This window comes from Alosa alosa, chromosome 16 (genome assembly GCF_017589495.1).
Source record: "Alosa alosa isolate M-15738 ecotype Scorff River chromosome 16, AALO_Geno_1.1, whole genome shotgun sequence".
In the NCBI taxonomy this organism is placed as follows: Eukaryota; Metazoa; Chordata; class Actinopteri; order Clupeiformes; family Clupeidae; genus Alosa; species Alosa alosa.
Window position 1 is genome coordinate 540,411 of NC_063204.1, and position 14,901 is coordinate 555,311.

The 14,901-nt window shown below is 41.0% G+C and overlaps 2 protein-coding genes across 3 annotated transcripts in view; one reads left to right on the plus strand and one right to left on the minus strand.

Annotated features, from left to right (window-relative positions):
- Nucleotides 1-11,872, minus strand: part of hacd1 (3-hydroxyacyl-CoA dehydratase 1) — a 36,850-nt gene extending 24,978 nt beyond the window's left edge. For both annotated transcript variants that reach the window (XR_007196185.1, XM_048266850.1), the window contains exons 1-4: nt 11,657-11,872; nt 7,969-8,086; nt 7,812-7,830; nt 6,078-6,166 (exon numbers count right to left, since the gene is read on the minus strand). Coding sequence is in view for 1 of the 2 variants with exons in the window: in XM_048266850.1 (XP_048122807.1) it covers nt 6,078-6,166; nt 7,812-7,830; nt 7,969-8,086; nt 11,657-11,775 (345 nt within the window). In the remaining variant the exon portion in view is untranslated. The remainder of the gene's footprint in view (nt 1-6,077; nt 6,167-7,811; nt 7,831-7,968; nt 8,087-11,656) is intronic.
- Nucleotides 10,463-14,901, plus strand: part of LOC125309756 (transmembrane protein 236-like) — a 40,906-nt gene continuing 36,467 nt past the window's right edge. Inside the window, exon 1 of the mRNA XM_048266849.1 lies at nt 10,463-10,688. The gene's annotated coding sequence lies outside the window, so the exon portion shown is untranslated. The remainder of the gene's footprint in view (nt 10,689-14,901) is intronic.

Consider the following 14,901-nt stretch of genomic DNA (forward strand, 5'->3'; position numbering starts at 1 on the left):
TGCGTTCAAGATAAAGTTCTGTCTCGTGCGTTCTCGTGGATAACTATCCAGCTGTAGCCAGCATGACTGACAAGTCTGACTAAATTAGCATAGAAGATGCCCCAGCCACTTTTACTTTTTTGTGTAGCTTTTGTGTAGTTTGGCAGCCATGGCCTACTGGTTAGGGCTTCGGGCTTGTAACCGAAGGGTTGCCGGTTCGATCTCCGACCAGTAGGAAAAATATGGGTGGGGGAAGTGGTTGAGCACTGCTCTCATGCCCACATCCATGGCTGAAGTGCCCTTGAGCAAGGCACCTCACTGCTCCCCGAGCGCCGCTGTAGCAGGCAGCTCACTGCTCCGGGTTAGTGTGTGCTTCACCTCACTGTGTGTTCACTGTGTGCTGTGTGTGTTTCACTAATTCACAGATTGGGATAAATGCAGAGACCAAATTTCCCTCACGGGATCAAAAGAGTATATATACAGTACTTTTACTTTTTTTATACTTTTTTAATACTGAAGACTCAGGGCAGCAGGTTGGACTACACACACAAACACGCATCCATACACACATACACACACAAAGACACACACAGACACATTTGGGTGATTCTCACGAAACCGTCAACTGAAAGATTTCTGACATAGAATTTTTCAAAAGATATGTATGAATAAATTTCCTTTTGAGACATCTGAATTAAAGTGTAAAGGTGTTGTAAATATTACTTTTCTCACAATATTAGGCTTTTTAATATATATTTATTTATATTTTCAAGACTAAGTCCATCAGAACTTCTCATTACCGCAATAGATCATTACATGAAATATAACATAGAAATATAATTCTTTATGCATTTTTTTAAATGGATCATTAACATTAATACCAAGGTCAACATAAAACATTTTTAAAAGTTATTGTTAAATATAACATATTTTTAGAATTTCTCTCATTTGTCTCATTACCGCAATATGATGAGTGATTTGCAACTTGTATTTTACAATATCTAAGTAAAAACTCACAACTTTAAACAGAAAAATGTGGCAGAGGTGAAGGAAGAATACTTGGAATAATCTAATTTTGAAAATGGAAATGAATGCTGTTTTCTAACAGTTGATTTTTTTAAAAATAAACATTCATTTCGGTAATGAGACAGATATTTCAGAGATGAGACTGATATTTCGGAAATGAGAATAAGAACAAAAACCCTGCTGAATCTTGTCCAAATGTATAGCTTATTCCTTTAATAGTCAGATTTTTTTTTTACATTTTAAACAGTGCTTAAAGCCACTTACTTTTTACAAATTTAAAGTACATTGGTATCCCATTTTCCATCAATTCATAACCAAAATGTGCCCATTAACGTAAACAAACATTAGGTCACACTAATTTCATAGAACAAACAAACAAACCAACATCAAAACAGTGTGACACGGTACCACTGAGCTTGGGAAATAGGAAAGGCCTATCCCATAACTGTGTAACAGACTATGGCAAGTAAACTGACAGTTTCTTCATATTTTAGAAGGACTTTTCTTGCTGTGTTTATTCCAAATTTCTGGCAAGACACAGAAATGCCTAGCAGAAGATGTGATTGGTAGCGGCTTGGGGATGATGGCCTTGATATCATCTTGGAAGTACCACACTTTATCACCTGGAAACTTCACAGTTGGAATGTAAAACTTGTTCTCTCCAATAGCAGTCATTGTGTCAACTTCATATTGGCCATTTGAAATCTGGAGAAAGCATAAAAGAGTGCATTTTAATAAATTACATTGTGCTGGACTAATATAACAATACCTTCCTTTGCTGGGTTCAGATTTTACACACCTGAGTGACAGTGCCTGGGAATAAATCCCCATCATACTGCACCAAGACCCATGTCCCCACTTCAATGGTGTCTTCACTTATTTCATTTTGTGCAACTTCAATGGTGTCTCCAACAACTTTCTTTTCTGGCACGTTTTCCTTTCCCCTGAAGCTAAATTCCCTTAGACCGTAACATTCACAAGCTCCATCACAAAAACAGGAAAGCTCCCTGGTCTTCACCTCCCCTGGACTGGATGACATCAGCTGAAGACAGAAGATATTGTCCGTTTACTTAAAGGTGCTCTAAGCGATGCCGGGATGCGCCCCTTCTGTTGACTTTCAAACAAAATAGAGAGCTAGCTTCGCAATTGAAACTCTCTAAAATGCCTCTCTTCTGTGATTTGCTGGAACAGTTTGTTATGTTTTTATGGGCTAGGTTTGCATAGGTTGTTTTTGTTGCCGTTTTTGGAGTCTGGGCTGGCCAGCTAGCAGTTGGTTAGGTGATGTGGAGTAAGTGACATAAAATGTTTCAGGCTAAAAAATGTGTGGCATCGCTTAGAGCACCTTTAAAATACTGTTTCAACTTTATAATATTTCATTTTCTTTCTTTCCTTCACTTTACCTGATGGATTTTCATGGTTCCAGGTAATGCCTTCAGGGTTGGTGGAACCAACTCGCTGCTTCTGTTTATGTCATCCTCTGTTATTTTGAGGATATGCACGAGGACTGGGCATCCAGCTGTTGGTGTAATGTATCTACATCTGGAATATTGGTGCCATAGGCAACAATGCGGTCGACAAGGTTTTTCAGGGCTCCTCCCACTCCGTGGGAGCACCTTTCCCATGTGACCTCACTGAAATTCCAAGTCACATGTTGGAATCCCATCATGAATGGGATTGTCGACGCAAAGATAGAAGTTTGTTTTATTTCGATATTGGGATGTTGGGCCATCTGACAAGAAGTGGGCGACTGTCACCTCAGGACACTCCCTCCTCATCTTTTTTAGGATTGGCTCTAAGTGAGCCCATGTTGCAGTAGCATCATGTCTGAGACAAGATGATATGGTGCAAAAGCATTCTACTCTTCCACGACTCAAATACCTCACACCCGTGTGCATGGAGATTTGTTGGTGGCCCCAGAATAGTGTGTATCCTTCACTTCTCTACTGTATTTACAACTGTAGTTCTCACTGTAGTCAATATGAATGACTGTTTCATTATTTGACAGGTTCTTCTTTAGTGTGTTCATTTTTTCAAATTGGTGTCCTATATTGTAGATATGGATTTTAAAGCTGGGTAGGTCTTGACAGACGAGCTCAACCAACTTCTCATTGCTACCACACCTTTTGTCAAGGACTGTGGTCCTCATCTCAACCTCGGATACAGAGCCATCTTTGTTTTTCTTTTTAATTGGAGTGGTCCTAGTCATCCATTCCTCCCAATTCACTATATTCTGCTTTGTGGAGGGATCAAGATTTGTATCAAATGTTTTGTCCTTGCAGGTCATGCACTGCCCATACATACACAGTTTGTTGCTTTGATCACAGACAGTACTAGCAACTACATCTGTAGGAGATGATGTGGTAATGATGCCAAGCTGGTGAAGCCTCTTGATTTTAAAGCTGAAATTTTCATGCACTTTGCAGGCACAGGTTTCTCTTTGGGAAGCCTTTGGTGTTGTGATCCAAAAGGGACTTGGTTTACAAAACTGTGAGAATGAGATCTTCTGGTTTGGATTTTCAAGAAGAAATTTTGATGGAGATGGGCCATTGTGTTTGTAAGGGCCCTTTTCCTATATATCTGTCCCTTTTTGCGAATCTCACCCGATTTTCCATTGATCAAAGTGGTGTTATCATCACAGTGAAGAAACCTCTTGACCATGGTTTCAGTTTGCTTTCTTGCATTGTTTTGTAAGGGGCACTCTTTTTGAACTTTCTGCTTTACCACGGTCACTGTTTGCTGCTCCCTCCTTTTGTTTCCGTTCTTCATTCTTTGCATTTTCCTACGTAAATTGCTGAAATCCCGATCCTTTTTCTTCAGCTTAATCTCTGTCTCTTTCAATTTTGCACGCAATGTAGCTATTGTGCTTCGTCTCACTGATTTGGGGGTAGATGCCAAACGAGGAGGTGGGAGGTCCAGGCTTATTGATGGTCTAGGAGTTAAGTCAATTATAGGCCTGGACGGGTCTTGTTCTTCTAAAGAAGGTGGAGTTTCAGATACAGGCCTGGAGGATCCTGGTTCTTCAAAAGAAGGGGGTTAGATTGAGTACTGCTTTCAAACTTCTTTACTGTGTAGTACTTGTAAAGAGTTCTCCTTCCATTTCCTCTTCTGTCTTGAATGCTCTATTGCATTCATCATTATGCAGATTTAAACTGTCCATTTTGTTTCCGTCTTTGATACCTAATGATTGAAACAACAAAACATAATTATTTGATATTATTCTGTAAACACATGTGCCAACTTATTGATATGTAAGGGATAATGGACAACATGCCGTTCGACTATCCATAGTTAAAGGAACCATATGTAAGACATGTATTTCAATTAATCATAAAATGACCCTGATATGCCACTAGACAATGTTCATTTCAAATATCACTGACAACTGTAGTCCGGCCAGTATATTGTCATTAAAAAGTGAAGTAGCAGCCCTCAACTAATGTTTATGTTGTGTTTTGTCATGTCATGTTGTGTTTTGGCCTGATCGCCACCCTCCACCTATCTACTAATCACAAAGTCAGTAGTGTTTCGGCATCGGGTTGGCAACCTCGGAGGTATGGGGGAGGGGATACACCGCTCTACAGTAATTTGAAAGTGATTGCAGTACCAGTTTTGGCCACAATCTTACATATGGTTCCTTTAAGGCCTTAGGTTTTGGCATTTTGAGACACTTTCAGTAAATTGCACACTGATTTTCTAAAACTACTCGTTGACTCACGAACACCACCTAAACCATTTAATCCTTATCCATCACCTCTCTCTTTCCTTCCTTCTGTATTCCTCTAAAAGTTCTGGGTTGGTGTATATCTTTTCCCTGTGCTTCCTCAAACTTTCCTTTGCTGCAGCTTTCTTTTGTGCACTTTTGCCAACCTGGTCATATGAATTCAATCATGGAAAGAAAAAACACAGATAAGGAACATCATAGTAATCAATCTTTAAATTGTAAACATGCACTTTCCATGACTCAGTAATGTGACATTTTAAGTCTATGGCAGTAATCTACGTGATGTAGGCCACTTATTACTATGATATGACACTAGCAACTTTCATGAGATTCAAAGGGGAAAAAAGGGTAACAGGGTCTCTGATACAATGTATCTACTTCATTAAGTACAGTGTAACAACCTAAAAAACTTTTATGATATTGATCTTATTAATATCCCTCAAAACATTGAGGTTGTCTCTTATTAAAAGTAATTAATGTCATGAGCGACATTGAAAAATGCAAATTCCTTTAATATTTTCATTGCCCGAAATTGAAATTATCATCACGAAATTGGCTTTAACTATTGCGGTAATGATAAAGTGCAAGGTAATGAGATGACGAACACAAAATGCTAATTTTAGATTTAGCTAGCATGACCTAGCTAAAAATGACCTCCATGACATTGTGTGTTTTATTACCTTATTACTAATCAAATTTGAATTAAGAAAATAGTTTTTTATCACAAAACTATTACTAATTTCGGTAATGAGAATCATTAGTGTTGTATTTAGACCGTTTTGAGACAAATCATGGAATTTCAACACAAAGACAAAAGAAGACATGCTTACCTTGGCCATCTTTGATCTTCTGTTATTACTGATGCATGATGGGAAATTCCATTTCATGTTGAAATTCCTATAGGGTTTTATTGCAGTGCTCAAAAGTATTGCGGTAATGAAAACTATGACTGACGACAAAACATTTTTTTAAAATATTATAACCATTATAATGTTAATATTATTGAAACACACATTTTGATGAAGCAATGGACTTAAAACGATATATGTATAACTTTATTTTATTTTTAAAGTAAAAGATAAAGATTTTTCTTAATGATCAAACACTTGGGATTTGAGCCGGGACACATTGCGGTAATGATAATTTACTCATAAAATGCATAAAAAATACAAAATAACAATAAAATATGGAGAAATTACCTTGTGTGCAAGATAAAGCACATGTGCATTATATTGTTAAATAGTGTAATCAGTGGGTTTTATGGCATATTTGACCATCAAATCCTTAGTACCATAAGATTTTGGGGTTTCGCGAGAATCACCCATTTACACACACCACCACCACCACACACCTGTTTGATGCTGCTGGTGACAAACCAGACCATGAATATCCTGGAGCACACCTGGACCCCTGTGACGATCACTGACGTCCGCACCATTCCTGCAAAACATGAGGCCACAAATGTATGTCTATTTATTGGAAATTCATACATTTGTGTGTGTGTGTGTGTGTGTGTGTGTGAGCATCTGTGTGTGTGTATGTATGTGTGTGTTTGTGTGTATATATGTGTGTGTGTGTGTATGTGTATTAGGGGTGGAACGGTGCATGTATTCATATTGAACTGAAACGGTACATGCTTCACGGTTCGGTGCATGAATTTACACAGAGACATTAAATATTATATAAGCGCAAATGAAATACATTAAATATTATATAAGCGCAAATGAAATACATTAAATATTATATAAGCGCAAATGAAATACATTAAATATTATATAAGCGCAAATGAAATACATTAAATATTATATAAGCGCAAATGAAATACATTAAATATTATATAAGCGCAAATTACATTAAATATTATATAAGCGCAAATGAAATCAAACAAAGCGGTGCTAACCAGTTAGTAGATTATTACTGTATACGCACTGAAAAATATTGAGGCAAACTGTAGACCCCTTCAAATACAACCAAACACAGATGTTGAAGGCCTAAGTGGATTTTTAAAAATTATTATTGTATGTAATTTGCACTCATAATAAATAAGAGATGCTCTACTGTAGGTCTATATTCAGTTTTATAGCTGAATGTCTTATTTTGTTTACAAGTTACAGATTGAGTCTGTAGATGATGCGGGGTACTTGTTTACTGTTTACTTCAGGCTGTCGCAGCTAGCTCAGGGGAACAGGAGAGATTGTAGCACTAGGTAGACCCTAACCTGACTCCGCCAGATGGATTGCTTCCTATTTGCTCCGCATATCCATCTGGGAACTTTCCGTTGGAGAACGTTTGGGAAAGGGCGAAAATACTGGTTAGCTGATTGGATAAACCATCTGTCTATCACCACCTATGTTGGTGATAGACGGGCCAAATCAACCAATCAGATCAACGAAGCGTTCTTCTAAAGCCACATCCTTTAACATCAAGTTAGGTAAGTAGCCAATGACACATTCTCAATCATATATTTGCCTTCTGCATTTTTGTTTTGCTTTTCCCTCCATTGTACCAAACTCGTACCGAACCGTGATGTCTGAGCCGAGGTATGAACCGAACCGTGACTTCTGTGTACCGTACTACCCCTAGTGTGTGTGTATGTGTGTGTGTGTGTATCCATTGTAACTGCCATTGTTAATGCAGGAGAGAAACTATGCTTTGGACATTAGTACAGAACATGTGTGTGTGAGTGTGTGTATGTGTGTGTCTGTGTTAGTGTGTGTGTGTCTGTGTGTGTGTGTGTGTGTGTGTGTGTGTGTGTGTGTGTGTGTCTGTGTGAGTCTGCGTGTGTGTGCGTGTGTATGTGTGTGTGTGTGTGTGCTTTGTGTGTGTGTGTGTGTGTGTGTGTGTGTGTGTATGTGTGTGTGTGTGTCTGTGTGAGTGTGTGTATGCTTGTGTGTGAGTGTATGTGTGTGTGAGCATGTGTGTAGGTGTGTGTGCGTGTGTTTGCCTGACTCCTTGTGTCTGACTCTGTGTGTACAGTATGCATATGTGTGTGTGTGTATGTGTGTGTGTGTGTGCAGTATGCATATGTGTGTATGTTGATGTCTTAGTATCACTGTTTGTTTTGAGTGTGTATCTGTGTTCTTACCAATTGCACAATGGCCAACCTGAAAGACATAAGACGACAAAATTACACAAATAACAAACAAACAAACAACAAATAAATAAGGAAACAAACATTCTCTCTCTTACATGAGACTAGGCTGTTTTTTGTGTGTGTGTGTGTGTGTGTGTGACTGTCTCACCTCCAGTAAAGCAAATGTCTGAAAGAACTTGAGTGTCCTGGCAATGCTCCTGTACAGGCCCTTATGAGTGCCCTTCTGCAGGTAGAACCGAGCCATCGCCACCGCCAACACCAACCACCTGAAACACACACACACGCACACACACAGCAGTGAGGGCAAAATTAGAGATAGTGTGTCAGGGTTTCCGTTGTCCGGTAATTACCGGACATTGGCCGGAAAAAAAATTAAATGTCAGACAAAATTAAATCTCTCCGGTCAAATTGTCCAATTGAAATTGGCTAATAATCCCGTCCCCTAACGCAATCTGAATTTGAGAATAAGCCTTAATATGTAAGCCTATAGTATACGTCCTCTGGCTATGTTTTTAAATGAACAGGCTCTACCGTTTGAAAAGTAAGCTATTAAACAACATGCATAGCCTATGCTGCATTTCAAATAGGAAGCGCACGCTTAAAACGTCCATGTTAAACAACGAACAAATGAGTGAGGCGGTTCAAACATGGCCAGGCCCAGGCAGAATAACCTTAAAAGTTTTTTCAGAGGCCAGACGCGATGGATGATGATAAATTGGTAACGTCTGAAGCCTCAGATGTCCGGTCAACTCCACCACCACCAGATAAAAAGCAGAAGTGGGCAGCCGTGGCCCACTGGTTAGCACTCTGGACTTGTAACCGGAGGGTTGCCGGTTCGAGCCCCGACCAGCGGGCCGCTCAAGTGCCCTTGAGCAAGGCACCTAACCCCTCACTGCTCCCCGAGTGCCGCCGTTGTAGCAGGCAGCTCACTGCGCCGGGATTAGTGTGTGCTTCACCTCACTGTGTGTTCACTGTGTGCTGTTTGTGTTTCACTAATTCACCGATTGGGTTAAATGCAGAGACCAAATTTCCCTCATGGGATCCAAAAAGTATATATACTTAATACTTATACTATAAGTGTCGGGCGTAGGCCTATCTGTCGGAATCAGGGACATTGGAAGTGGAGTTGCAGGGGGTGTGGTCGCTCCAAGACACTGTCATTCTCCGTGTACACTGGACATGCAATTGTTCTTTACCCAAAGCATACAGTAGGCCTATGCGTTCTCTGTCTATGATCTGCAGGGTTAGGGCCTCCTCGACGAGGTGATTACTGGTCCGCGGATAATTTCTGGCACAATTAAACGGTATAATTGAACCGCGGCCGAAAGAATAGGAAACATTTCTTAATTTATTGTTATCAAATAAAGAGGCATAGCATTAGGGGTTAGTGGTGTTCTCAAATAAAGAGGCATAGCATTAGGGGGTAGTGGTGTTCTCAAATAAAGAGGCATAGCATTAGGGGGTAGTGGTGTTCTCAAATAAAGAGGCATAGCATTAGGGGGTAGTGGTGTTATCAAATAAAGAGGCATAGCATTAGGGGGTAGTGGTGTTCTCAAATAAAGAGGCATAGCATTAGGGGGTAGTGGTGTTATCAAATGAAGAGGCATAGCATTAGGGGGTAGTGGTATGAGCGCTCATTCTTGTGTGTGCGCATCTGTAGTCACCACTGGAGATAACGTGGGTAGCAGCAACAAACAACGTAGCCTTTTTAAAACAATGAACGAAGCAGACTCTTGCTGTCCATGAAAATATACTGGCTAGATCTTGTTAGGCATGTTTAAGTTAGGCTAATGAACATGTTGCATTCTATACAGCCTGATTATGTCATTCTTTAAGCTACATAGCCTGTCTCCAGTTTTCCTCAATTTGACTAATTAAGAAGGGATAATAGGATATTTGACCGGCATATCATCAAAATGTCCGGAAAACTAAACCTCCGGCACCATTTTTTTCTAGCGGAAACTAGTCTAGTGTGTGTTTGTGTGTGTGTGTTTGTGTGTGTGATGCATCAGAAGATATAGTGTGTGTGTGTGGGGGGTTGTAGATGTTTGAGTCCCATTTGCCTGCCATGTCCCATTTTGCTGCCAAAACCATAGCACATGACTCATACACCCATCACTATAGCAACTATATGCGCTCACCAAGCAAGACTAGTGTCACTCCAAAATACACTGAACAACTTAAAGCATTAAAAAATGCTCACATTATAACTAGCACATCATGCATAGTTCACATGTATTAGCCTACCATGCATAGTAACAACACAAGATATTAGCCTACCAACATAAGTCTACTGTGCCTCTGGATCTGAATCACACATACTAACAAACAGCGCAGGTCTCATGACACCAAAAACCAAACAACTTGATCTGTTGGTGTGTGTCCCAGGGCTGGGGATGTTTAGTGGCAAATGTACCTCTGTTTGAAACCGATCTATCAATTGCTGTAGTTTTGTCACTGGTGAACACTGATTGGAAGATTCATGTACGAAGTGATTTTGAACTTTGGACTTTGGAACTCTCTCAACCCGATTGCAGGTTGACACAAAAGGACAAAAAACGTAGTTAGTTATTTAAATTATTTAAAAAAAAAACATTTAGGGCTTCATATGAGTGTCGGTAACACATGCGCGGTAGCAGGCATTTAGGCTACAGGTTTAGTTCTCCCCAAAGTTGGCGCATGGATGAGCACGTGGGTATTTGTTTTGTTCAAGAGACAATAACAAAGCGGCCATTTAAAGCCACTCCGAAACAGAACAGTTCAGATCACCCAGCCTGATGTGGACAGCACTTCATGTCACCCTGATGTTAACTGCGCTGCAGGTCAACTCGATGATTCCAACACTTCCTCCGCCGACAACAGTAGCAGGTGCGTAATGCCCGCAATCTCAACTAATCTCACGGAGAGTCGCACTCTGCCACCAGGTACACCGCGACACGTCACACACACAGGGCAGATTTACTAATAACCCATTCTCCGGTAACGTGACACCCGGCGCGAGTTAAAGATGACACTCACTAATCCCCAGTCGAAGCCGTTTATTGATGAAGTAGTGGGGGTCGGTAGCGGAGCCCAGTCTGAGACGGTAGCCCAATAGCCCAGAATGTTGAGTAAGGACAAGCTGAAATCACGGACAACAGAACAACGCTGACCTAACAGATAAAATGCGGAGAATGGGATAGAGGAAATGTCGGAGCTCCCATGCCGCAGACCCAAACACAGTTAAAACTGATCCTGATCAGTCAGGCACATTCTTGAGTCTGCCATAAGCGATTCCCCGGGTACGAACAGAATTGGTTTTATAGGAGCAAATCATTATAGAAACAAAGCAGCGACGTGGCCCTACTTCACTAGTGTGTTGTTGATGTAAGAACTATTTGAAGACAAACTGTTGGTGCGAAGGCAGTTGGTAAAATCTGCCAGTTGAGCATAATTCCCCCTCAGCAGCGCGGCTCCAGTAACAGCGCGCCGGCTATACTTATCCCGCAACTGTTTGAGCGGCGGGTGTGACGCGCCACCGGGTGTTCAACCGTATTTGGAAAGCCTGAAAGTTCCAATGGTTGTATTGAATTTTTTTATTTCCGTACAATGGCAAGTTATTCTTTACTAAATACTCGCTCCAGACACGCTACGCGATCGATTCGATTCGATCAAAAGTATGTGAGTGAAGTTGCCGTGTGCCTGCCTGCGCGAGACTTTACAGCAGGAGCATTCAGAAACTCGAACCTATAAACAGCAACACGCGTCGGCATGCGCTCAGTCCGGAGGAGCGGAGAGGAGTTTCAGGGAGTGTCCGTGAAGTCGTGGGCCAGTGCCGATCTAGTTCAATCACCTACCCGGCCGTCATGGCGATGTTGTAAAATGTCAGCCATGCTGTCGCGATGGCGCTTTTCGTTCTCTTCTTGTTGTTGTTTTCCTTCTCCTCAACCGAACCGTCCTCCTCGCCTGACGCCATGCTACCGGGGGCAGAGTGGGAAAGTCAGACACGGCTGCGCGAGCGCAGTTGACAGCTGGGGCAGGGGTCACGAACCCCCCTCTCGCGCGAGTAATGGTCCTGAAACGAGTGCGTGGCTGTGAAGTGCAGTAACCGTGTACTAAAACAGGGGAAACGCGCGCTCACAATAACTGTGCGTAGAAACGGTCAGAATACCCAGCACGAGGAGCTCGCATTCTGGCGGCAGCAGCGGCACGGCAAACATCAAGAGATTTTCTCAGGCTCAATACAACCACACCTTATTAATATCTGCCTAAAAATAGTCTGCATTTCTGGTGGCATGAGAGAATGAAGTTAAGAATAAGTGGAGGGTGTGTGCATCCCTCTGGAACAGAGGATAGATAGAGATAGATACATACTTTATTGATCCCCAAGGGGAAATTCAAGGATCCTGATCTGCTGGAGGCTTGATCATTGCCTGTCCCTGCACATGTCAAAGGAGACCCTGCTGAAAAAAAAAAACATAGCTAGAAACCAGCTTATGCTGGTAGCTGATTTTAGCTGGTCTTTGCTGGTTTTCTTCCAGCAGTTAGGCCACCAGGTGGACATCCTGCGTGACCATTTGAAGAAAGCTGGTCATGCTGGTGTGACCAGCCTGTCGTGTGGGATACAGCTGGTGTAAGATGGTCATGCTGGTGACCAGCCTGTCGTGTTGGATACAGCTGGTGTAAGATGGTCATGCTGGTTTGCTAGAATGACCAACATAAGCTGGCACGGCCAGATAAACCAGCAATGTAGACCAGCAACACCAGCTAAAATGACTAGCTTGAGGTGGCTAGCTCATCAACCATCATAGGGTGGTCAAAAAAGCTGGTCAACCAGCAAACCACCTTAAGCTGGTCAGGCTGTTTTTTTCAGCAGGGAAAGCAGTGGGTCAGTTTAAGAGTAGGCCTCTGGGCTGGGCTTCAGTGGGTCAGTTTAAGAGTAGGCGCTGGGCTGGGCTTCAGTGGCCATTTGAAATTAAGAGCAGTAGAAAAGCAGCCACTGAAGCAAAAACATGTAGTCAGCCATGAAAGACTGAGACATTTACTACCAACTTCTCCCAGCATCTTTACAGCAGGACACCATGTTACACTTCTAGCAGCATCAGCATCTTAACAGCAGGACACCATGTTACACTTCTAGCAGCATCTTAACAGCAGGGCACCATGTTACACTTCAGCATCTTTACAGTGGGAAGGGACCGCAGGGCACCATGTTACATTTCTCCATTTTTCTCATAGCTACTGTAGCCTACTGTTTTGGTGAAGATGCTCTTCTGCCATTCTGTGCATTGGCTGCGATGTTGATGAGGCCACTGACATGACCCAATATGCAGGGAACAGTCTCTTTTTGCATCATGCACAAAAGTATCTTTTCCTTCTTACGTGATGCATTTTCTTACTTTTCTTCTGTCTTGGTAACACATTCTAGAAAGGCTATACGTTTTGCCTATCTTTTTATATCTGATAAAATACAACAATTTCATGAAAATTCTGCATAAAAAATTGACTGAAAAATCACTGACTCTGAGGCTCTTTATTGCCCAATTGTCTTTTAAAACAGCATATTATGTAATAATGCATAATAACCACATGTTGTATAATGATGCATAATAACCGCATATTACATATAATGCATAATAACCACATATTATATATAATGCATAATAACCGCATGCTATATAATAATGCATAATAACTGCATGTTATAAGTAAGGGATAACGGCCGCTGAGGTGTCCTGTTAACTGTTCCGTATAACTGGACACACCTCGAAAGCCGTTATCCCGCTTATCACCCGGTTGCCACTGTAAAGCAAAGGAAACACGCGGTTCCGTTTAAAAAGAAGCTCACTAGTTCAGCTTGTTGTACAACTTTCGTTGGCTCTATAACAGCGTTAGCATGGACAGTTAGCTTGTTTACAGTTGATTCCATTGTTGCGAAGCCTGCATCCAGGCTCAACCGTCGTCCTACTATCGTTGTTATAGTTACCATTCATAAGCATTGATATGGAACGGCGCTTAACTTTTTTTTACTAGATCTACTTCATAGGTGTCCCGTTATTCAGAATTAAAAGCCACCCCGCCAGCCAATCAGAAAAGAGTATTTCTTCTCTCCGGGTGATAATAATGCATAATAACCACATATATAATGCGTAACAACCCCATGTTATATAATAATGCATAATAACCGCATGTTATGTAATAATGCATAATAACCACATGTCATGTAATAATGCATAATAACCACATGTTATATAATAATGTATAATAACTGCATGTTATGTATTAATGCATAATAACCGCATGTTATGTAATAATTCATAATAACTAGTGCTGTCAAATGATTAACATTTTTAATAGCGATTAATCGCTGAAAGTTAATCATGATTAATCACATATTTTATCATACGATTAAAATTCTATTATTTTGCATTTCTGAACTTTCCAGGAGTCCATATTAACAATGTAAAGCAATTATTGTGTATCTTGATTGGGATTTAAATGAAAGCAAAGCAAGTTACTTCATTAACTGAACTTTAAGACTTTCAAAAAAAAATTCAAAAAGATATAAACTGAAATAAATGCTACCGCAGAAGTGCATGCACAAAATGTAGGTCTGCACACATTATAAAGGGAATAACAAACAGAAAATACTATATTCATACTATATTCATTATCTTTGAGTTCAGTTGAAAATAAGGAACTTTTCGACATGAGTGCACTGCCATTTTATAGACCTACAGTCTATGGTGCACTGTCACTTGCCACACACATCAGCACCGAAGTTTTCAACAGGCAAACACGGCGGCAAAGTGCGAAGCTGGTCTGCGGAGTTGTATCGAAAAGAACGGAATCTAATGTAAATTAATGTCGAAAGCAGAGTGCATCGCACTCATGTCGGCATTGGTGTCCACAGCAAGTGACGGTGAAAAAATCTTTGGCGGCACACGATTAATGCATCAGCCTAGGCTACTACTCTTTGGCCTGCTCATAAGCCCAAACAAGTGTGTGCAGCATGCCTTTACGTAGCCTACTAACGGCGGCGGCGCATCATCATAAAGATACATTTAATATGCATCACGCCCCATTTTGGCAGAAAACAAGT